This window comes from Necator americanus, chromosome II (genome assembly GCF_031761385.1).
Source record: "Necator americanus strain Aroian chromosome II, whole genome shotgun sequence".
In the NCBI taxonomy this organism is placed as follows: Eukaryota; Metazoa; Nematoda; class Chromadorea; order Rhabditida; family Ancylostomatidae; genus Necator; species Necator americanus.
In genome coordinates, this window is record NC_087372.1 from 39051084 (window position 1) to 39072811 (window position 21728).

The following is a 21728-nucleotide window of genomic DNA, read 5'->3' on the forward strand; positions in this document are numbered from 1 at the left end:
TTCAGTACTGTTTTAAGATGTGAAAAACAAAATTTAAAAGAAAAAAATTATTTTTTAGGTGGAAGGAACGTTCGAGAACATTGGCCAGCTACCAATTATCACTATTAATGAAACACTTTCAAAGACAACCATCAATATCACCGGAGGACCCGCGTCACCATACAAATATCGTCTACATCAAGTTTGTAGATAAAATTCTAGTCTTGTAATGAGATGGAACCGCGTTGTACGATATACAAGTTCGGATTTTAAGATATCCATGCATTTCGGACAACCGGACGGTGAACGAGGCTCCGAACACACCGTTGATCGTGTTCGTTTCCCGGCGGAGGTGCGTGCGTGTTACCGGACGAGTTCCGACTTCCGGGTTCCGGCGGATCCATTCATAATTCCACGTTCTTCTAGGTCCAGCTGCTCGCCTATAACATTGATCTTTATACGAATTACAGTCAAGCGGTTACACAACCTCGTGGTTTACTAGCGATTGCAGTTATAATCGATGTAGGACTTTAATTTTTATAATTTTGTGGATAATTTTCTGAAATCGTGGGTTTTTCAGATCGGCGACACCACAGAGGTAGCGTTGAGGCGATTGACTGTAGCTTCTCAGAGCATCACATATAAAGGTACGTACCGTACTGTTCCTGAATCGCAATCCAACCGCTGTGAATCGCGAAAAATGTGAGGGAGGCGACTTAGCTTGCCCTTCTTCCGGATTCCGGATCCCGTGTTACCGAACTCTGTTTGAGCCATGCCGCTCTCGTTTCAGGAATCCTAGTAGCATAGATTGGCTCAATCGAATTTTCCTCAACTAGCTGCTTGCTTCGATAGCTCGGCTTTTAAGCTTTTTTTCTAGTACTCGATAGTCAAACGACATATTTCTTTTTTTACTTTCTCCAACTTTAATTCCTTTTTTTTGTTTCTTGTTTCTTTTGTTTCCTAGAAACTAAGTGAGATTCTATTTTAGCTTAATTTTCTAGTTTTTTTTTTTAGTTTGAAGTTTTATTAATTTAAATTTAATCCTTTAGTCCATTCGACGTAAGGATCCCCTCTTGTTGGATTGGTGGTCGTTTTCACTACATCTTCTTCTTTATTTTCCTCTTTTCTTCCTGGTCTCTCTTTTTTTTCTGTGGTCAATTCAACATATCTAGTAGACTAACTTCTTTTAGTGATCTGTGCTTCAGGTTATCTTAAATTTGACGTTCAAATATCGATTGGTTTTGTTCAATTTCCTTAACATTGGTATATGCAAAACTCAGCTTCACTTTTTTTCCATCGCTTTTTCTCCAGTGTCAAAATTTTTTCAAGTCATGTATCAAAATGCGTTTATTTCCATACACTTTCTCATGAAATTCCCAGAATTCAAAACGCCTACTTTTTCTCTCGACGAATAACGATTTTTTGTAAAGTTGATAAGTTGGAAATTTGATCGATTCCTGCAAAAATACGAAAACGATTCATTTTTCGTGATCTTTTCTCATCAGAATTTTTCCTCCTATACTTGCTTTTTTACCACTCAATTTCGTCCTTAATTTCCTTCTGTCCATCTCCCTCAGGGCACGTCTATTACTCAACCTCTGCATCGATCGCAGAAAAACTTCTGCGATCTCTGATGTTCGCTTGATAGGTATGCATATGCTCGAACAAGCAGAATGATACATCTTATCCAGGCTAGGTGCGGATATTTAACGATGTTGACCACAAAAATGTGGTGGGACCCATCCACGGGAACCAACAGGCCCATTTTTATTACTCATAACTTTTTTTGGCTTATCTTACTCGTATTTCATTTCAACTTTCCAGTAATAGTAATAATAATAATAATAAGAATAAGAATAAAAATAGTTTGACCTATATAAAGTATAATAATATGATATAGTATAATAATAATAATAATAATCGCATAAGTGTACAGTACAAGTGGATCCAGTCTAAGTATGATAAAAACAAATGTGGGCCAATCGAAGAAGGAAAAGAAAAATAGAGAATTGTTGCTGGATTTCAAGAATCCTCCAGTTATTTGTCCCAAATCCGTGAGGGATTGTACAGTACTATAATTTTGTCGAATTTATTATAAGCTTGTCCTTGATTGGTCAAAACACAATTTTTAGGATTTGAACAATTTATGTTTTAAGGAATGAAGACCACTCTACGAAAATTACATCCAGCTGGTCTAATACCACGAACAAATCACTACGTCACTTATGAGGGATCGTTAACGATTCCCGGTTGTCATGAGACGGTCACATGGATTATTATGAACAATCCGATCTATATCACTCGGGATGATGTGAGCCTCTTTAGGCCTAGCGGTCCTTTATTTATTTTTTCAAAATTATTATTGTTTTTTAAGCTCCAAATATGGAATGAGCTCCAGAAAACGGAGAGTAAACAAGCGGATCCTGCCTACATGACTCCTGCTTATCGTCCGTTAAAAGCTCTAAACGGTCGACTTCTTCGGACAAATATTAATGTGAATTACAAGGTAAGCGTTGGAAAAAAATTTATTTTTATTTATTTTTCCTCTACAAACAGAAGAATTCCTGAAAAATTCTCTTCTTGAAAAAAACTCACCTTATTTCAGCACACATCATCGCCCACGTGTTCCACCAACATCTACACAGAAATGGGATATCGATCGAATCCGGCACGCGCGCGTCATAATCAATCGATGACGAAACGGAACGCGCCGCGTTACGCAGATCATGAGATCTTCGAGTTGGAAGCAATCGAACCGGAACGCGTCGACGCAATGGACGCAATACAGTCGGTCTAATCTCTCTTCGGCCGAAGTGTTTTCCCCCAGGGAAAAAATTGCCAGGGTCCGCTCGACCCGAAACGAAACGGAGGAGGTTGATGGAGGCTGGCTTTCTTGTATATAGGTTTCGTTAGGATTGGTCCTATTTCTTTTCTGCTTACAGAATTACGGGTGATTTTAATGACATTTTACCAAATTATGTCAGTTTTAACTTATTTATAGATAGATCATAGAGAGTAATAAAATTGTTTTTTTTTCAGAAGTTTCTGTATGTTGCAGTTGCTTGTGTGACAATAATAATAAATAAAAAGAACTGAAGGTCTAATTGTAGGAAGAAGAAATTATAATTCCTTATAAAATAATAATTTTTTCCTCCCAAAACGTGATTGGGACAATTTTCTGAATCAATAGAATGCTGAAAATGAGCAATTGTGAATTGAAAGGAACGAAAAGGACCGATGCTGGAAGATTTCTTCCCTTCACCTCACAGTGAGGAAGAAATCGGGGAAAAATAGCACTTTTAGGATAGAATTTATTTTTGGAGAATATTTTTCTATGGGCACAAAAAAAACAGGAAAACAGTGGTAACAACTGATCCACTGTTGTCTCATACAATATTTTCTGCGAATTCATCGGAAGCAGTTTACTGATTTTTTCCATGATTTTATTTTACACTTAATTTTTTATGCTTAATTTTTTAGGATTTTTCTTGATTGCAATTATCAATTTTTCTGTGTTATGTTCTGCTTTTTGAATCGCTTTTCTACACTTCTCTTTTCTAAAATCCTACAAAGTATTGGGAAAAAATTTTATGACCTTTAGTGCTGCCGGATCGTATCCAGGATGCATTGGTCTTGTCTTTTCGGGTTTTTTTTTTAATTTTTAGCTTGTGTTCCAAGTATGGGAAGCAAACAAACGAACAAACAAAAAACAAATATTTCTAAGGAATTGTGGATTCGTCGATTACGGAGATCACATTTTTTTCTGGATATTCGTACCTGTACATTCTACTGCTATTTCTGCTGTGTCCAGTACAATATGACTCGGGTTCAAAATACTCAAACAGTTTCATTATTACTTCGGATCAACTTATCACAATATGGATAACATTCATAGATATCTGGTATATCAATAAATGGAATTACTCGAGCTTCTTTAGGGAAAATTATTTTGTAATAGTTTTCTGACAGTCTCATTAGTTCCCTGTAAAGACAACTATGTAAAAATGAAGAAGAGTACAGACATAAAATAATGGAGAAATCTGCCGAGTATGAAACTAATTCTTTGTTCTTCAGACGAGTATCATTGGTTCATTCACTACAGACTCCTCCCCTCCTGCTCTGCACTCTGTGATTGGTCTGCAGTGATAAAGGATAAATGATAAAGCGTCTGGTGTTAATCAATCCGCTTAGGACCCCATGTTCACTTCAATTCAGAATCGTTTGAGGTTTACGAACGTAAGTGGCCTGTACAATGACTTGGCGAGCACTAGGGTGGATTCGAACCTTCGATTGATCGTGCAGGAAGTGGAACCTTGAACCGCTACACCACTCCCGCTCCCTGGTTTACAGTGATAGAATGGAATAAGCTGTTTCTTTTTTTCCTTCCACTTATAGATAGAATACCATGAATCGGACATGGTAAAGGAATCCACGAGAAAATCCAGAGCCATGTTTGTGGATTGCGGAATCAGGCGTGGTTCCAGCAGCAGACACGTTACGCTCATTGGATTAGAGGTGATGAAATATTGGATGTTTCCATCTCCGGTGAAGAATATAGAATGCGAGTGTAGATTACAAGTATAAGGGTGGCCAGGCTCAATTTCCCCGAATCATCCTGAAAAACAGTGTAGGGAACGGCCACGGTTCCCATGAGGTAGGTCAGAAAGCGCCGCCCTCGCACACGCGTCGCGTTCACGTGACAGCGGCCGAAAATCAGTTGGTTCTCCTCAGCAGCCTATTCAAGTTTCAATTCAAGAGTAAACGAATAGGCTGTTGACAGCGATGGAGCATGTACAACGAACGCGCCACCCTCGCACACGCGTTGCGTCCACGTGAGCGCGGTCGAGAATCAATGAGTTCTCCTCAGCAGTCTATTCAAGTAAAATAAACGAGTAGGGCGTTGAGAGCGGCGAAGCATGCACAACGGTTGAGGGTTCTAACGAACCTCGTAATAACTGAAGTGGTTCCCACGCCATTTCTGACGACGATCAGGGAGAGATGAGCAGAACCTCCCCTGATCCCGGAATCTCTAACCCCATCTCTAGCTTTTTCCGTGGATTCCCCACCGAGGAATCGTGGAAAGCTGCCTTTAAGCATACTATGACACCACCACCACGACAATGCCGTAGCAGATCTATCAGTTACTTTATCAACTACTGTAAAGTTATTTAATGAAGCGTGGATTAATTGAGTTACGGCTTGGTGGCCTACTTCCCGATACATCTACACCTCTTATAGGGACTTCACCAAGAAAGAAAAATGAAGATTTTCCCACAAACCTTATTCGTGAAGTATTTCCATGCATATTCAACTTCCAATTCCATCCTTCATATCCAACACCACAACGATTCGGATCTATATCACTTAAGAATGGTGTTGTTTTCATTTCATCATTCCTGCTCACTTTCCATCCATGAATCATAAAATCGTGATCACACCACCTGTAGTAAAAAAGAAAAAAAATTCCCATAAAATTAGAGAAATCGAATTCTGAAGACTAACTGCTTACTTACTCGTCACTCGTCATCCATCTGTCTCGCACCCATGCATGAGCTTTCCGATAGAGTCGAATTTTTCCCGGCCAAATTCTTCTCGATCCGAGAGCCACTCGTACACAAATTACAGACGCCATGTAGGTTGAATAGTCTGTAGCGTTCATCAGGTAAGAGGTGCATTTGTTCTGCTCCGCCACAGCCTCAGGGATTAGTGTTTTGAGTAAGACCATCTAAAAATACATAAACATAAAAAATAAACGATAATGAAATACATTTGGAGGAATCTAGCATGAGCTTACTTAAGTTGTCGCTTATATTTTACAAACAAGTAAGTGGTTGTTATTAAAAAAACAAAAAATACAATAAAAAATAAAAATAAGTAATGAAAAGCACTTTATTCTATTTTAAGTAGTAAAATAAAATAAGTAATCTTTTTTATCTTATTTTATTTTCCATTAAAGATCGAGACAAAGGAAAAGATCGAATGAGATGAACCAAACCATAAGTCCACCCTGATCATTACTGTCCCACATTAATGGCCGTAAAAATTCGTATTTCGCCCATTTACGTAAAAAATCAGCCGCCCACGGAGTATTCTTTACCTTAACAGAAAACTATTAGCATCATCTTTGCGAAAAAAAAATTACAGGCAGGAAAAACTGACCAAGTAGTTCCCGGCGGCAATTTCCCAATTAAAAAAACGCTCATAAAATAGGATATCCACCGATTCGTCAATCCATTCCTCAATGCAATGATTCGGATTGACAACTCCTTAAAAGAATTTCGAATTGTTAGCAGAGGAGAAAAAAAACCAAAAATTCTTTAATGATGAGATTTTACTATTCACCAGTATCCGCGTCGAGTACAAGCATCCAATCGGTGTCGTTAAGAAATTCGGCAACGGCGCAATGTTTTTTGTAGAATAGCCAAAAAGTTCTACGGATTTATAATGGAAATAAAGTATAACGATTAACAAAAAACCTCAATACAACGCTATGTGGATCAACGAAAATTTTGTGACGATTTTTATGGAATTTCACCAAAACAAAATGCTAGTGAAGTCGTATAGATTATCGTTGTCGTATGAATTATCGCGTCGAGACCGCCTATTCGAGCGCGCACCACAAAGCATAAATTGGAAATTTAGCGGTGAAATACGAAAATACCGCTTCTTTTGTTTGCCTATTTTTATTTTTATCTATATATTTTTCACTCGCAATTATTCATGGTTTTTAATTATTTATTTAATGTTACAAGTGATTTTCTATGCAGAAATGGGAAAATTGGGTAGGAATCATCCAAAGAAGATTCTCAGTTGAAAATCCCAAATCCTTCTCTCTTTTTTTTTGGAAAAAAATTTTGGATTTTGCAACTAACCCTCAAACTGTCATATATTTTTAAAAGTTTTACACGGGGGGGACGCTAACAGCAACGGATGGAAAACCAACCGATTTATGCATCGAGCACGATCGCTTCACCCGTGGATCCGTCGAAAGATCGACCACTATCAGCTTGTATTTAACGGTTTTTAAATAGCAATTCAACGAACGTTGAGCGACAGCATACTTTCTGGAAGAAAAGATCAAAAATTCTACTGCCTTTAGATGTCTTCTGTTGAATTTTTCAAAAAATTTACGTTAAAACTGACCCCTTCATATCTTGCAATGAACCAGTAGCTATAAAGATGGTCACCTTTCCAAAAAACGCTGGACACTCACTCATGTTCAGTCGAGGTGGATATGCTGTACGCCTAGATTCAGAAATTTCCAGGAAAAAAAAAACTTAAGACGTATGCTTCGAAAGGGAATAATCCAGAATTCGGTTGTGGATATGAAAGAGTGGAGGTTAGAAGAATTTGTGTTACACCTACAATTACCTGAACCCAGTGGACCCTGACCCAAAGTCCTGATCATCCGCCACATCTTTTCCTTTTTCACAATCCTAGAACCCTAGGAACGAGTGATCTACAGAGATTTTCCCAAAATCAACTTCCGAACTGATTTTTATTCGCGGAAATAATTGCAAAATAACACGTTACCACCGTTAAGGACCCACAGGAACGTAAACGATTTCCAAACCTCCAGAACCCACGTTTTGTAATCCTACAGTAAAAACCTTACTGTCTTGCTCCGAAATCTAAACATATATTTTTAAAATCTTGAAATCTCTGTAATAAGATACGTGAGAAAGGATTTTTCTCCTAAAAGCTACAGTAATATTGTGTGGTAAAGGTTCTGAGGTTTAAAATATGAAAGAAAAGTGAAATGCTACCTTTTTAGATACGCATATGTCTACTTTTTTAAAGTACGGTATGTACCACACATATATGTACTGTATAAGTGGATGTACCTGATTCTGATGCCTGGAGCAAAGTTTTTTGCCAACAACAGAGTACGAGAGGAGTAGAGAATACCGAGAACTGTGAAAACGAACAGAAAAATTGCCATCTTTTGCAAGCGTCCGTTCCTAGCGGTGCCCCGATTCCGTGTGAGCCGCTTCTTCATGTCACAATAAAGAATCTGGAGTAAATTTGAGACTTCTTGAAATTCAATGATAATTGAGAAATTTACGAGAGAGTTTAGAAACCCTTTCCTTGAATCTTTAACTCCTAAAATACACTATTAAAAAATAAAATATAAGATATAATAAAAATATAATATAATACAATATAATAAATATAATATTATATAATAGAGGCGGGTGTGGCGCGGTCGGTTAGAGGTCCGTTGCACCCACACGGTCGAGGGTTCGAAACCGCTCTAGTGGAAACCAAGCCTTTCATCCCTCCTGGGTCGACAAATTACGTACCAGACTTGTCTGGGAGGATAAAAACACTGACTTGATCCTCGGTTGGCCCCCGCAGGTCATTGTATGGACCAACACCCGTTCCAAAACCTCAACGATTAAGAATTGCAGTAAAACGCGTTGGTGCATCCCAAGTGGATTGATACGCTAGTGACCTTATCCTTTATCCTTTTAATACAATATAATACAGTAAATAAAATACAGATATAAATACAGGATTATTGCTCATCTTAGATACCTGATCAACTTATTCGTGCACGAATTCAGACAGTTTATAGTCGACGCCAAGCGCGTTCAACCGGGTGAACGCGATCGAGAGGGCGAGCGCGAGTGCGATTAGGGCAAAAAGAATTGGAAGTACGTGACACGACGGAGAAAGAACTGCACTGCCGAGCGAATGTCGCGCACAGCCGGTTGAACAAATTTGACAGCGTCTATAGTAAGATGATCTCCACCCTGGTCGCGTATGTCCTAGGATAGTTCCATTTTCTTCCATTTCTTCCTTGGCCATTAATTTATTTCTTCGCCTCCTAATCGTAATGAGGAGGTTGGTGGATGCGGCTGGAGCAACGCCAACGAGACCGAGATCTTTGAGTTGTTTCCACTGCTCAGCTGATTGTTTGTTAATGTTTCGTTTCAAGTCCATGAGGATAAGGGTAAACGATAAAGTTTCTGGCGTTGATCGATCCGCTTGGGACCTTCGCCCCCATGTTCACTTCAATTCAGAATCGTTTGAGGTTTACGAACGTGTGTCTGGCCTATACAATGACCTGCGGTGGCTAGCCGATGTGTCAAGTCAGTGTTTTTATCCTCCCAGACAAGTCTGGTACCAATTTATCGGCTCCGGAGGGAGGAAAGGCTTGGTGAACACTAGGACAGATTCGAACCTCCGATCGATTGTGCAGGAAACGGAAACTATAACCGCTGCACTACACTCACCTCTATTACATCATATATTTATTATATCATACATTTGTATGCTATATTATTGTATTTTTATTGGACAGTAAACATTAGCGGATTTTTTTCAAGCAACTTTTCAACAAGCAACTTTTTCAACTTTCCCAGCAAGCGTTTTTTTTTCAAATAAGATTATCGAAGCATAATTGCTACAGGCAAATAAATAAATAAATATAAATGAGGGAAAAACTGATAAAAAGGTTCAATTCTTCAATGACTCAATTTTTAAGTTCTACAAAAAAAGATATTCCCCGAAAATAAATTGGTTTGACCACGTTGATCGTGATCTACGATAATCACCGGCCGATAGTCTTACCGGGTCTGAGAACGCCATTCCTCCTTCACTCCACCCAAGTGATTTTTTGTTCTCCATTTTTTTGTTCGATTCATCTCTAATTTTGTAATTTTCGGAATAGGCAGTGCAGAAATGTCAGATGTTAGTTCAAGTATTAGCTTTTTTTTTTCTGCGAAATTATTTTTTTGCGTTATTTTTCTACTTGCTCTCCTAGAAGCTACTTATCCTAGGATTTACTTTTACTTGAGACATCTATGCGACTCCTTTGTAGCTTTCGAATCTCACCGAACTTTGAATTTCATGCTCTTGTCGCGGTAGATTTGAAAAAGTTATTATTTTATCGAATTTTTAACGACTAGTACACGATATTTAAAAAAATTTCAAAAAAAAAAACAGCTCATTAAGCTGATGTAGTAAACTTGAAATAAAATCATAAAGTAAGTCATATTAACTTTAATAATCACTACTCTGGTACCAAAAATTATTTCTAGGCTAATCTTCGGACAAAACAGTTCTTTTTCAAGAAAATTTCTTCAGATGATCCTCGGCTGAAGAAAATAATTGGAATCTATTTGAAAAAAAAAACGTATTTTCCTCAGAATATCGAAGAGATCATCACTTCAACAGTTGGATGATACTGGAAGTATTGACGTATTGATCATTGACATTCATTGAGTGACAGTTGTTCCATTCTGTTCCAGGATATCTTTCCCATTTTTCGTTGAACTTCTATTTCTTTTAGTCTCCTCGATCTGTAAATAAATGCAAAAATAATTCACCTAGAAAGAATTTCCACAGATTAATGTAGGTTTTACTTCCTTTCCGGAGTTTGTACCTACTTATTTTGTTTTTCCTAATTTTTGCTTTGCTAATAAAGTTTTCAGTGCATTAAACTAGAAAAAGTATAGTCTTTTTCCAAGAAATTTCCTAGAAATCCTTTGAGAAATCTATAATAACTACGAGTTCCAGGTCATGATTTCCTTCGAGCGTTAGAGTAAATAAGCTGTGAGAGAACATCAATAAACATTAGTGTTGCTAAATATGCCCTAAGGGAACATCTTACCCTCATATCACTTCAGGTTAATCGTCATTAAACACTATCAGTTCATATTAGGTCGCTCACTTGCTCACGGAAAGGGCGTGGCTGAGGTCAAACGTTCGGAACGGTCAACATCCCTTTATAAGGACTGGATCCTGGAGTACAGCTATCATAGCTACAATGGCACTAAAGTAAGTTTTCCTGCATCCATATATTTTCTTGGATATCCATATATTTTCCTGGATATCTAGTATTTTCTGAAGTTTTCTGTTCAGATCTTTCGTATTCCTCTCACTCCTCGCCTTTGTCCTATCGTATCGCGCAAAATTCGCGCCAAGGCAGCCAGTGAGTTTTGTTTTTTCCCTAATTTTGATGATTTTTCTTTGATTTAAAGTTTTCTTTTGCAGTCTAATCCATGCCCCAACGGATGGCATCGTTATCTGGACTCATGTTACTATTTCGAGCAAAGAAAGATGAATTTTGACAAGGCGGAAGTTCGTTGCTTAGAGAAAAATTCGTTGATGTTCACCCCGGAGACCGTAGAAGAATATGTGAGTATCGGATTTTCATGGATTGCTACCGTACTCAAAAGAGAACTTCCTTTTATAGAGAGAGGTTATGAGGCATAGCCCAATGAATTATTTCACATGGGTCGGTTTGAAGCAACGTGAAGGGGAACGTGAAGCAAGGTGGACCTCCAGCGGTGGAATAAGACCGTCACTAATGTGAGAATTTAAGGATAACTGAATATTGGATTACGGTAATAAGTGATGTGTGTGTGTGTTTTTGCAGTGACTGGTTGACTTTAACGCCAGGAACGTATAGTAATGGATGGAGTGGGAGCGCAACGTGTGTGGCACGATACAATACCCCGTACAGTAAACCGTACTCATATTTCTATTTCTGTGGTATGGATTTCCATTCGATTTGCGAGAAAAATAACACACTCCTGAAGAATATTTGGGATCAAAGCGCAATTAGGTTTTAAGGAAGGAGGAGAGATGAAAACTCCTAGATTTTATCTCATTTCATGGTATAATCGCTGTCTTTATTGACTTATTGGTGCTGTTGATCTCACTAATCAATCCATATCGCCTTGCTCGTTTGGCCTTGGCCTAGAATTTTCATATAATTACCTGGATCTTAACGATTGTTAATAATTAATTAATTTAGACCTAATATTTGAGTCTTTCTCTATTTTATCCATTCATCACTCTATCACCTTACCCATCCTTTATTTCATAAGTTAAAATATTTGCATTCATTCCTATTGGATGATATTGATGCTATTATTTTGTACTATTTTGTTCTTAAAATTCTGGTAGTCATAATTATGGTGTGGTTATTAGTCTAAATAAGTTGTGTTTTGTTATATGTATGTAATAATTGAATTGAAACTGAAATGATTTGTATTTGAACCAGCAGGTTCAATTTTGAAATAAACATTAACATTAACATTAACAAATAAACAAACACATTGAAAAATAAACATCAACTGAAATAAGGTGATAAGGGGAACAGATAAGAAATAAGTTAATAAGAGGAAGAGAGTTATTTGATTGATTTTCTTCAGATACTTACTTTACAGTTAGAAATAACACAAATTATAGGAGTAGCAAAATTTAAGACAAGAATAAAGAGAACGTCTAAAAATGAAAACGAAATAGTATGGAGAGAACGGGAGCGTGAATGAACAGAAATGAAAAAGAAATGAGAAAATACAGCTACGCGCAGAGTTCAATGTTCAGGTGTCCTTCAATACTAAGTTCTAATTAATTAATCTAATTCTTAATTAAATTTTAAAACCATATAAAAAAGTTCCGTATAAGAAAAGAATAGAACGTTTCCAAAGCCTACGATTGGAATCATTCCATTTTGCACCTGGAAAACGATTACGCGATCGAACTCGGCCTTTTTTGATGGTTCTTCATTTCTTTCAATGTTTTTTTTAACAGAACAGTGTTTTTGAAATATGCAAATAAGGACCAGTATTATTTTGTTTTCCAAGAAAAATCTATGGTATAGTGTAGCGGTTAGAGGTTTCGCTTCCTGCACGATCGATCAGAGGTTCGAATCTATCCTAATTCCGTCCAGGCCTTTTATCCCTCCGGGGTCGATAAATTGGTACCAGCCTTGCCTGGGAGGATAAAAACACTGACTTGACACATCGGCTAGCCACCGCAAGTCATTGTACGGGCCAGTTGCAGTTTCGTAAACCTCAAACGATTCCGAATTGAAGTGAACGTGGTGACGAAGGTCCCAAGCGGATTGATTAACGCCAGAATCTTTATCTTTTAGTTTATCCTTTATGGTCGCTAAGATCATAAAGTGATGGTGTGCTTCAGTTCTCGACACCTGCATCCATTCAGCGTTACACTTGTTGGATTTGATTGAATGAAATATCTAGAATCCTTCGTTTTTTTTTTCATTTATACGGCATAGGCCAGTATTTATGGGATCTTGAGCACATCTCCAAGTCTTTTGCGTTCCACGAATTTATTGTAGTAGTGGGAAAATCTGTTGAAAAATGGAGTTCGAAGAGTGTACTACGAATATGAGTGTGACTACGCCTAATTTCTCCCTAATCGTCCACAAAAATAGCCTGGAGCAATGATTGAAAATTGGCAATCGAAAATCAATAGAGGCTCATCACCTGACCATCACGTTTGACAATGGACATATTTGAGATGTTATGAATGTTTTCCTGGGGAAAAAAAAAACAAACCGCTAAATGCCATCGAAACATTTCAGCCTCATCTTCTTCATACCTATTTTTAGCTCCTGAGTGTATTTTAAGGAGAGGAGAGTGAGGGAAGGAGATAAGATTTTTGAAGCTATATTTTTTTGCTCTATATACTACTGCAAATTGTCTCTAAAAACTTACGTAACAGTGCAATTGTAAAAAAAAAATAAGCGAAAAAAATAAACAAAAATGAGCGTAATTGCGTAAAATCCTACACTACTACAAGATATTATGGTAAAAGTTGGCAAAAGCATTTTCATTCGAGTTTTTCTAGAGAGAAATAGGAAACGAAACTACGTGGAAAACTAGTCCTACCTCAGTGTTTTGTACTAAAATTGAAATATATTGGTATCAAGAAAAATGTGTAGTCATGGATCAGTCAACATGAATCGCTAAGTGGCACAAATAGTACTTTGCTACAGCACAAATTTATGGAAAAATGATAATGAGTAGACATGAATGAAGAGAAGAAATCCATAAATCAATGACTTCGTGGACTCCTAACGTTGAACGTTGAACGATGACATTCTGTGCTTCTCGTCCACAAAAATGTTTGCTCATCAACGAAAACGAACCAACAGCCATCATATGAAGAAGATGAGGTTGAAATGTTTCGATGACATTTAGCGGTTTGTTTTTTTTCCCCAGGAGAACATTCATAACATCACAAATATGTCCATTGTCAAACGTGATGGTCAGGTGATGAGCCTCTATTGATTTCGATCGGCAATTTTCAGCTATTGATCCAGGCTATTTTTCTGGAAGATTAAGGAGAAATTAAGCGTGGTCTCACTCATATTTGCAGTCCACACTCCAAAGTCCATTTTCCAACAAATTTTCCCACTATTACATTAAATTTGTGATACATAAGAGACTCGGAGATGTCCACGAGATCCCATAAATATATACCGGGCTATGCCGTATAAATGAAAAAAACGAAGGATTCTGTATATTTCATTCAATCAAATCCGACAAGTATAACTCTCAATGGATGCAATTTTCAATTTTAGATGTTTTGTTTTTTTTTTTCAAATTTTAGATCATCTGTTTCTTCTTTTCTAATTTCATTTTCTATTTTCTTCTTTCTTTCTTTTTTCTTCATTTTCTATCTATTTTTTTATTTTCTTAATTTTGGTACTCCTACAATTTGTCTTATTTCTAGCTCTGAAGCATCTGAAGAAATTCAATCAAGTAACTCTGTTCCTATCACCTTACTTCAGTTAATGTTTATTTCAAAATTGAACCTAATGGTTCAAATACAAATCATTTCAAATTCAATAATACATACATATAACAAAACACGATTTGAAACATGACTACCATAATTTTAAGAACAAAATAGTACAAAATAATAGCATTCGCAACAGGAGTGAATGCAAATATTTACCTTATTAAATATGAATTATTAAATAAAGGATGGGTAAGGTAATAGAGCGATGAACGAATAAAATAGAGAAGGACTCAAATATTAGGTCCTATTTAATTAAATACTGACAATTCTTGAGATCCAGGTAATTATATGGAAATACTAGGCCAAGGCCAAACGAGCAAGGCGATATGGATTGACTAGTGAGATCAACAGCACCAATAAGTCAATAAAGACAGCGATTATACCATGAAATGAGATAAAATCTAGGAGTTTTCATCTCTCCTCCTTCCTTAAAACCTAATTGCGCTTTGATCCCAAATATTCTTCAGGAGTGTGTTATTTTTCTCGCAAATCGAATGGAAATCCATACCACAGAAATAGAAATATGAGTACGGTTTACTGTACGGGGTATTGTATCGTGCCACACACGTTGCGCTCCCACTCCATCCATTACTATACGTTCCTGGCGTTAAAGTCAACCAGTCACTGCAAAAACACACGCATCACTTATTACCGTAATCCAATATTCAGTTATCCTTAAATTCTCACATTAGTGACGGTCTTATTCCACCGCTGGAGGTCCACCTTGCTTCACGTTCCCCTTCACGTTGCTTTAAACCGACCCATGTGAAATAATTCATTGGGCTATGCTTCATAACCTCTCTCTAAAACAGGGTTCTCTCTCTATGAGTACGGTAGCAATCCCTGAAAATCCGATACTCACATATTCTTCTACGGTCTCCGGGGTGAACATCAACGAATTTTTCTCCAAGCACCGAACTTCCGCCTTGTCAAAATTCATCTTTCTTTGCTCGAAATAGTAACATGAGTCCAGATAACGATGCCATCCGTTGGGGCATGGATTAGACTGCAAAAGAAAACTTTAAATCAAAGAAAAATCATCAAAATTAGGGAAAAAACAAAACTCACTGGCTGCCTTGGCGCGAATTTTGCGCGATACGATAGGACAAAGGCGAGGAGTGAGAGGAATACGAAAGATCTGAACAGAAAACTTCAGAAAATACTAGATATCCAGGAAAATATATGGATATCTAAGAAAATATATGGATGCAGGAAAACTTACTTTAGTGCCATTGTAGCTATGATAGCTGTACTCCAGGATCCAGTCCTTATAAAGGGATGTTGACCGTTCCGAACGTTTGACCTCAGCCACGCCCTTTCCGTGAGCAAGTGAGCGACCTAATATGAACTAACGACCTAATAAGCGACCTAATATAAAGTGTTTACTGACGATTAACCTGAAGTGATATGAGGCTAAGATGTTCCCTTAGGGCATATTTAGCAACACTAATGTTTATTGATGTTCTCTCACAGCTTATTTACTCTAACGCTCGAAGGAAATCATGACCTGGAACTCGTAGTTATTATAGATTTCTCAAAGGATTTCTAGGGAATTTCTTGGAAAAAGACTATACTTTTTCTAGTTTAATGCACTGAAAACTTTATTAGCAAAGCAAAAATTAGGAAAAACAAAATAAGTAGGTACAAACTCCGGAAAGGAAGTAAAACCTACATTAATCTGTGGAAATTCTTTCTAAGTGAATTATTTTTGCATTTATTTACAGAACGAGGTGACTAAAATAAATAGAAGTTCAACGAAAGTTAGGAAAGATATCCTGGAACAGAATGGAACAACTGTCACTCAATGAATGTCAATGATCAATACGTCAATACTTCCACTATCATCCAACTGTTGAAGTGATGATCTCTCCAACAGTTGGATGTTGATATTCTGAGAAAAATACGTTTTTTTTCAAATAGATTCTAATTATTTTCTTCAGCCGAAGATCATCTGAAGAAATTTTCTTGAAAAATTTTCTGATTTGTTCGAAGATTAGCCTAGAAATAATTTTTGGTACCAGAGTGGTGATTATTAAGTTTAATATGACTTACTTTATGATTTTATTTCAAGTTTACTACATCAACTTTATTAGCTGTTGTCTTTTTTTTGAAATTTTCTTAATATCGTGCACTAATCGTTAAAAATTCGAGATAATATTAACTTTCCCAAATCTACCCCAATAGGAGCACGAAATTCAAAGTTTGGTGAGATCAGAAAGCTAAAAAGGAGTCGCATAGAAGTCTCAAGTAAAAGTAAATCCAAGGATAAATTGCTTTTAGGAGAGCAAGTAAAACAATAACGCAAAAAAAATTCGCAGAAAAAAAAAACTAATACTTGAAGTGACTTCTGACATTTCCGCTCTGCTCATTTCGAAAATTACAAAATTAGAGACGAATCGAACAAAAAAATGGAGAACAAAAAATCACTTGGGTGGAGTGAAGGAGGAATGGCGTTCTCAGACCCGGTAAGACTATCGGCCGGTGATTATCGTAGATCACGATCAACGTGATCAAACCAATTTATTTGCAAGGTAAATGAACTTAAAAAAAATGGGATATTGAAGAATTAAAATTTCTTCTCAATCCCACTTAATTTTTATTTCATTTATAATCTGAAACAATTATGCTTCGATGGTCTTATTTGAAAAAAGATTGCCGGAAAAATTGAAAAAGTTGCTTGTTGAAAAGTTCTTGAAAAGTTGCTCGAAAAAAAAAGTTCCGCCAATGTTTACTGTTTAATATATAGTATTATAATATAAAATATAAATATAAAATATAATAAATATAAGTGTGGTGTAGCGGTTAGAGGTTCCGCTTCCTGCACGATCGATCGGAGGTTCGAATCCGCCCTAGTGCTCACCAAGCCTTTTATCCCTCCGGGGTCGATAAATTGGTACCAGACTTGTCTGGGAGGTGAAAAACACTGACTTGACTCATCGGTTAGCCCCCACAAGTCATTGTATAGGCCAGTTACATGTTCGTGAACCTCAAACGATTCGGAATTGAAGTGAACGTGGTGGTGGATCCCAAAAGGATTGATTAACGCCAGAAACCTTATCCTTTATTTTTTATATAATATAATAATACAAAAATAAATTTATAATATAATGTAATAAATATATGGTATAATATGTGACGAAGCTTGACTAGATACAAGCTAACAAAACTTCCTATCTTGGATCTCATACTCCTTCTCTTGGTCGTCCGTCTTACTTAAGCCCTCCCCTCAATGCGTTAACTCGCATTATCGAGGTGGTTACGACGTGGGACGCCCCCCCCCCTCTCCACCACGCTTTTAGCTTATTGTTTTGTGGATATGTCGATGTGTTCATGTGTGCGTGTGTGTGTGTTGTGCTTATGTGTCTGCGAGTTATCTAAGATATCTCTACCAGTTCTGAGCGTGTTCCTTCGGCGCGGGCGGAATAAGCCTAGAACGAGTCGCCTTCGGCCCGTCGGCACGATGATGTGCGTGTTCGTGTCGTTTGTTCGTTAGCATAATCAAGCCGCCGCCGCCGCCGACGACGACGACTGTCCACCGACCGACACAGCAGCGTTTCGTCGCACGACGTCTACTTTGACGTTATACGTGAATATTGCCGACACGTTTTGCTTATAGCTTCTATGAGCAGATAAATGTTTTCCTGGACCTTAACCTATGATACTTTTCATGGAATAATCGCTTCATTTTATTTATTATTATTAATTATTATTTTTGTTTATTTTAGTTTTATTTTTCCATTTTGTCCAATAATATCACTAGCTTGTTTTTTTTATTCCTCCTTGTATTTTTTCATCTTCACTTTTTTGACTCTAAGTCACTATCTCGTCTCCGATGTTCTTTTTATATGTCTCAGCATGCGCATGCGACGTAATCGCCGCGATTTCGTCATCGCGTAAAAAACTCGCAGCGTTACGCGTTTTTTTTTCTGAATTAATGCGTCACTAACATTTAGCGACACAAAAAGGAAATCACAGATAGAAGAAAAAAAACATCAAGTTCTCATTAATATGGCTGAAAACCATCCGTTCAGGATGTGAACCAGGATATGGACGTTGCTAAGCGGAATTTAGCTCTCGCTGACTGTGGCGATGTCAGCGACAAGGGTGTTACTCTTTAGTTTAGAGGAAAAATATAAAATTCTATTTTTAGTTCTTAGGTTTTTTTTGAGTTTTTTTTTTAGTTTTTCTACTGTTCCAAAAAAAAAACGCGTCAAGGGACGGAAAAGTCCTCCGCTCCTAAAATTCTAGCATATAGTAAAATAAATACATGTAGAGTAAGAATGGCGGGAAACATGATCAATTTTGAAGAATTTTGGAGAGGACTTAATCTAGATCTAAGCCCTTAACCTCGTGGATGCCGTCTGACCGTTTCATCAAGGAACGGTGCGTCCTTTGCAACTGGCATTTGCATCCGTCATTCAAGCCTACATATCAATTCCGTTTGCGCTGCGAAAACCGATAAAATCGCGACGTTGATCGCAGTTGGAGTCGTAAGCGCAGGTAGAAAATAAATCCATGCATATCAGTGTTCCCATATCCATAATACTAAATCCCACGGAGAAATCATTACTGAAAACTGTGCTGTGAAGGTTTTCTGGGCAAAATATTCCTAACTATTAATTAATTCCGTTTTGTTGTGTTCTACTTAATTGCGTACTTCCGAAGCACCTAAGGTACTTAGCTTATACGTAACTGGAGTGGACGAAGGCGTATTTATGAGTGAAATACAGAAAATTACATGGAATACTATTTCAGGACCAGGATTATAACGTTTAAGGATTAGTTTGTAACGAATGTGACCTACATAGTTCACCTATTTGTGGTAAACACTGAAAAAGAAGGAATTCAGTTTATACTAGCCTACAATGAGGTAGTAAAACAAAATTCTAAGGAGGAACTTAACAAAAACCTTTCATTTTCCTCATCAGACGTATTATAGAACTATATGTATAGAAACCAATTGTTACGTAAACTGGATTTGAAATTCCTGGATTGACTGGATAACTGGATTGACCAAAATCTGAGGAGAATCTCTCTATAATATATGTGTGAAAATAATTTTTCGAAAATATTTACTGTGTAGGGTGCCGCGCATTCTTGGTGGCGGATTAATTCTATAGGATAAATTCCATTTATTCTTAAAATTATAGCTCTGAAATTTTTTTTAGTTCATTGCAGAATTCAGAGAAATTCAAACAAATCAAGCGTAGCTAACACTAAATTATCTCTTGGAAATCTTCCCATAAGATTTTTTTTTTGAAATTCGGTACTACAAACTTTGACCTTTTTTTTGATGGTTAAAGGGAACGTATCACGATTTTTAAGTGATACGGAACCTACAGCAAAAGCGTAGAGTTCGATGGATAAGTGAGTGGAACGCGTGGCGTGGTTCCGCACATCTTTCCCCAATCGTCGTAAAAAAAAAACGGCGTGGGAATCGTTTTAGTTCCTACGAGGTACGATAGAACTCTTCAAATACTAGGACAACAATTACGTGAAAAATCCCAAGATGACATCTCGACAATTAACGGACCATTAGTCCCCACACACACCCACTTTATGCTCAAAAAATCTATTTCTTGAGTCGTTTCTCTTACGAAATGCGAAAAGCTGAGGGAGTCAAATTCACCAAACTTCGCATGTTTGCATTTAGCAAATAATATGGTGGAAAATTTATAAAACGCTGAGTCTTGAGATAAATATTAATATAAAAAATTATGAAATGTATAACTGCAAGGGATTTCCCATTCTTTCAGAGGAAAAAATTAAAAAAAATTATGAATTAAATAACTTACAGATAAAATTCTTAATTTTGTTGCAAAATCCGGATGAAATAAATGTAAAATTTAAAGAGTTATGAATTTAAACTCAATAAAAAGTACTGTAAAATTATGCCATTATAGTTTTACATAATCTTAGCTATCTAATAAGTAACAAGAACAGTTCTAGTTGATTTTGAGCATGCCTAACTGAAACGACCTTCGTTACTGTACAGTTATGGTGATGCTAATTCTTATAATAATTTATATAACTATAACTTCTATAACTTTAAATAAAAAAGTTATAACGAAAAAAACAGAAGGGCCAAAAAAGTGGAAAACCATTTGTAGAAGCAAAAATTTACCTTGAAAATCTAACTTTCTTTTTTTTTTAAATGAAAACAAATAATAAATAAATTTAAGTTTTTTTTTAAAATTTACTTCAATTCAACCGCTTCAATTTTTTTTTGCTTCACGAAATTCTAATTTACTGTCCAACGTCAACAGCGTGCTTCCACAATAAATATTTATTTCAGATATTTGGAAAAAAAATCCATGTAATCAGTTGGTTACGATTAGAATTAAGTTCAAATATCATTTTTCAACTCATTGGATTTCCGAATGCTGAACCAATTCTCTGTAATTTTATTAGATAAAGGATATGGGATAAAGCGCAAGTCGTCCGATCCAGAGGAATGCCCCGAGGCATTTTCACTCCAATTCAGAATCGTTTGAGGTTCACAAACCCGTGACAATGATTTGCGAAGGCCAGCCAATGCACGAAATCAATGTTTTATCCTCTCAGACCACTCTGGTTCCAATTTACCGGCCATAAGAGGGTGAGAGGCTTAGCTGCCTCTAGAATGGGTTCGAGCCATTGACCATGCAGTAGCCCGCCAAACCTCTTACCCACTGCGCTACATCCGCCCATTTTGGTAAACAGCCGGAAAGTTGTGTACAAAAGCTGTAAGAATTCCTCCAGTTACTTTTTCTCCTCCTTCAATGCCTTCCATTCAGCACCATTTTGGAGACTCTTCTTCTAATTGCTCAATGTTGTCCTAATTTGTGCTCTCGCATCGAATTTTTCGTGGATGTTTTTTCCATTTTCTTCGAAATTTTATTGGATTTACGGTAAAGACTAAGTATAAAGCATATAGTAAAGTATAGCATTTAAGTATGAGTACCACAAATTCTCTGACAATAGATTTAGAGGTAAGTTGAAGCTGAATTTCTTTTCCTTATTGGAATATTTTCTTGAGATTTCTAAAAATTACCATTTTGAGAAAAATGGTTGTAGCTCAGTTATAGTTCAAATAATTTACGATCAGCTGATTATTTTATTTTATCTCAAATATCGTCCTGAATTAAATTGAATTGAATTAATAATTCTCTAAAATTATTTCAGGTGAAATACATTTCACT

At 36.8% G+C, this 21728-nt stretch overlaps 5 protein-coding genes across 9 annotated transcripts in view; 2 read left to right on the forward strand and 3 right to left on the reverse strand.

Annotated features, from left to right (window-relative positions):
* The window catches only part of RB195_020790 (uncharacterized protein), a gene marked incomplete at both ends in the record, with an annotated part of 30790 nt that extends 28014 nt beyond the window's left edge, over positions 1-2776 (forward strand). For both annotated transcript variants that reach the window (XM_064189258.1, XM_064189257.1), the window contains 7 exons: positions 59-181; positions 254-331; positions 406-501; positions 560-626; positions 2136-2290; positions 2354-2485; positions 2585-2776. In XM_064189258.1, the coding sequence (XP_064045138.1) occupies positions 59-181; positions 254-331; positions 406-501; positions 560-626; positions 2136-2290; positions 2354-2485; positions 2585-2776 (843 nt within the window). The remainder of the gene's footprint in view (positions 1-58; positions 182-253; positions 332-405; positions 502-559; positions 627-2135; positions 2291-2353; positions 2486-2584) is intronic.
* A 1040-nt stretch (positions 2777-3816) lies between these two features.
* RB195_020791 (uncharacterized protein) lies at positions 3817-6346 on the reverse strand (the record flags this gene model as incomplete). The annotated part of the gene is made up of 6 exons (XM_064189259.1): positions 3817-3961; positions 5259-5420; positions 5493-5704; positions 5975-6076; positions 6139-6245; positions 6322-6346. 6 exons carry the CDS (start codon positions 6344-6346, stop codon positions 3817-3819), a joined length of 753 nt encoding a protein of 250 aa, XP_064045140.1.
* A 534-nt stretch (positions 6347-6880) lies between these two features.
* Positions 6881-7978, reverse strand: RB195_020792 (uncharacterized protein; the record flags this gene model as incomplete). Of its 2 annotated transcripts, none has more annotated exons than XM_064189260.1 (3): positions 6881-7043; positions 7123-7224; positions 7824-7978. In XM_064189260.1, 3 exons carry the CDS (start codon positions 7976-7978, stop codon positions 6881-6883), a joined length of 420 nt encoding a protein of 139 aa, XP_064045141.1. The 2 variants fall into 2 exon arrangements, with proteins under 2 accessions (XP_064045141.1, XP_064045142.1); XM_064189261.1 differs by having other exon boundaries at positions 7824-7921.
* Positions 7979-9788: 1810 nt separating this feature from the next.
* On the forward strand, positions 9789-11561 carry RB195_020793 (uncharacterized protein; the record flags this gene model as incomplete). 2 transcript variants are annotated; one of them, XM_064189262.1, is made up of 6 exons in its annotated part: positions 9789-9848; positions 10649-10764; positions 10849-10918; positions 10981-11124; positions 11183-11298; positions 11366-11561. In XM_064189262.1, 6 exons carry the CDS (start codon positions 9789-9791, stop codon positions 11559-11561), a joined length of 702 nt encoding a protein of 233 aa, XP_064045143.1. The 2 variants fall into 2 exon arrangements, with proteins under 2 accessions (XP_064045143.1, XP_013297257.2); XM_013441803.2 differs by lacking the exon at positions 9789-9848 and having other exon boundaries at positions 10754-10764.
* Positions 11562-14975: 3414 nt separating this feature from the next.
* On the reverse strand, positions 14976-18043 carry RB195_020794 (uncharacterized protein; the record flags this gene model as incomplete). Of its 2 annotated transcripts, XM_064189264.1 has the most annotated exons (7): positions 14976-15171; positions 15235-15350; positions 15410-15553; positions 15616-15685; positions 15770-15885; positions 15945-15972; positions 17937-18043. In XM_064189264.1, the coding sequence occupies 7 exons, from the start codon at positions 18041-18043 to the stop codon at positions 14976-14978; spliced, it is 777 nt and encodes a 258-aa protein (XP_064045144.1). The 2 variants fall into 2 exon arrangements, with proteins under 2 accessions (XP_064045144.1, XP_064045145.1); XM_064189263.1 differs by lacking the exons at positions 15945-15972; positions 17937-18043 and having other exon boundaries at positions 15770-15780.
* Between the last annotated feature and the right edge of the window lie 3685 nt (positions 18044-21728).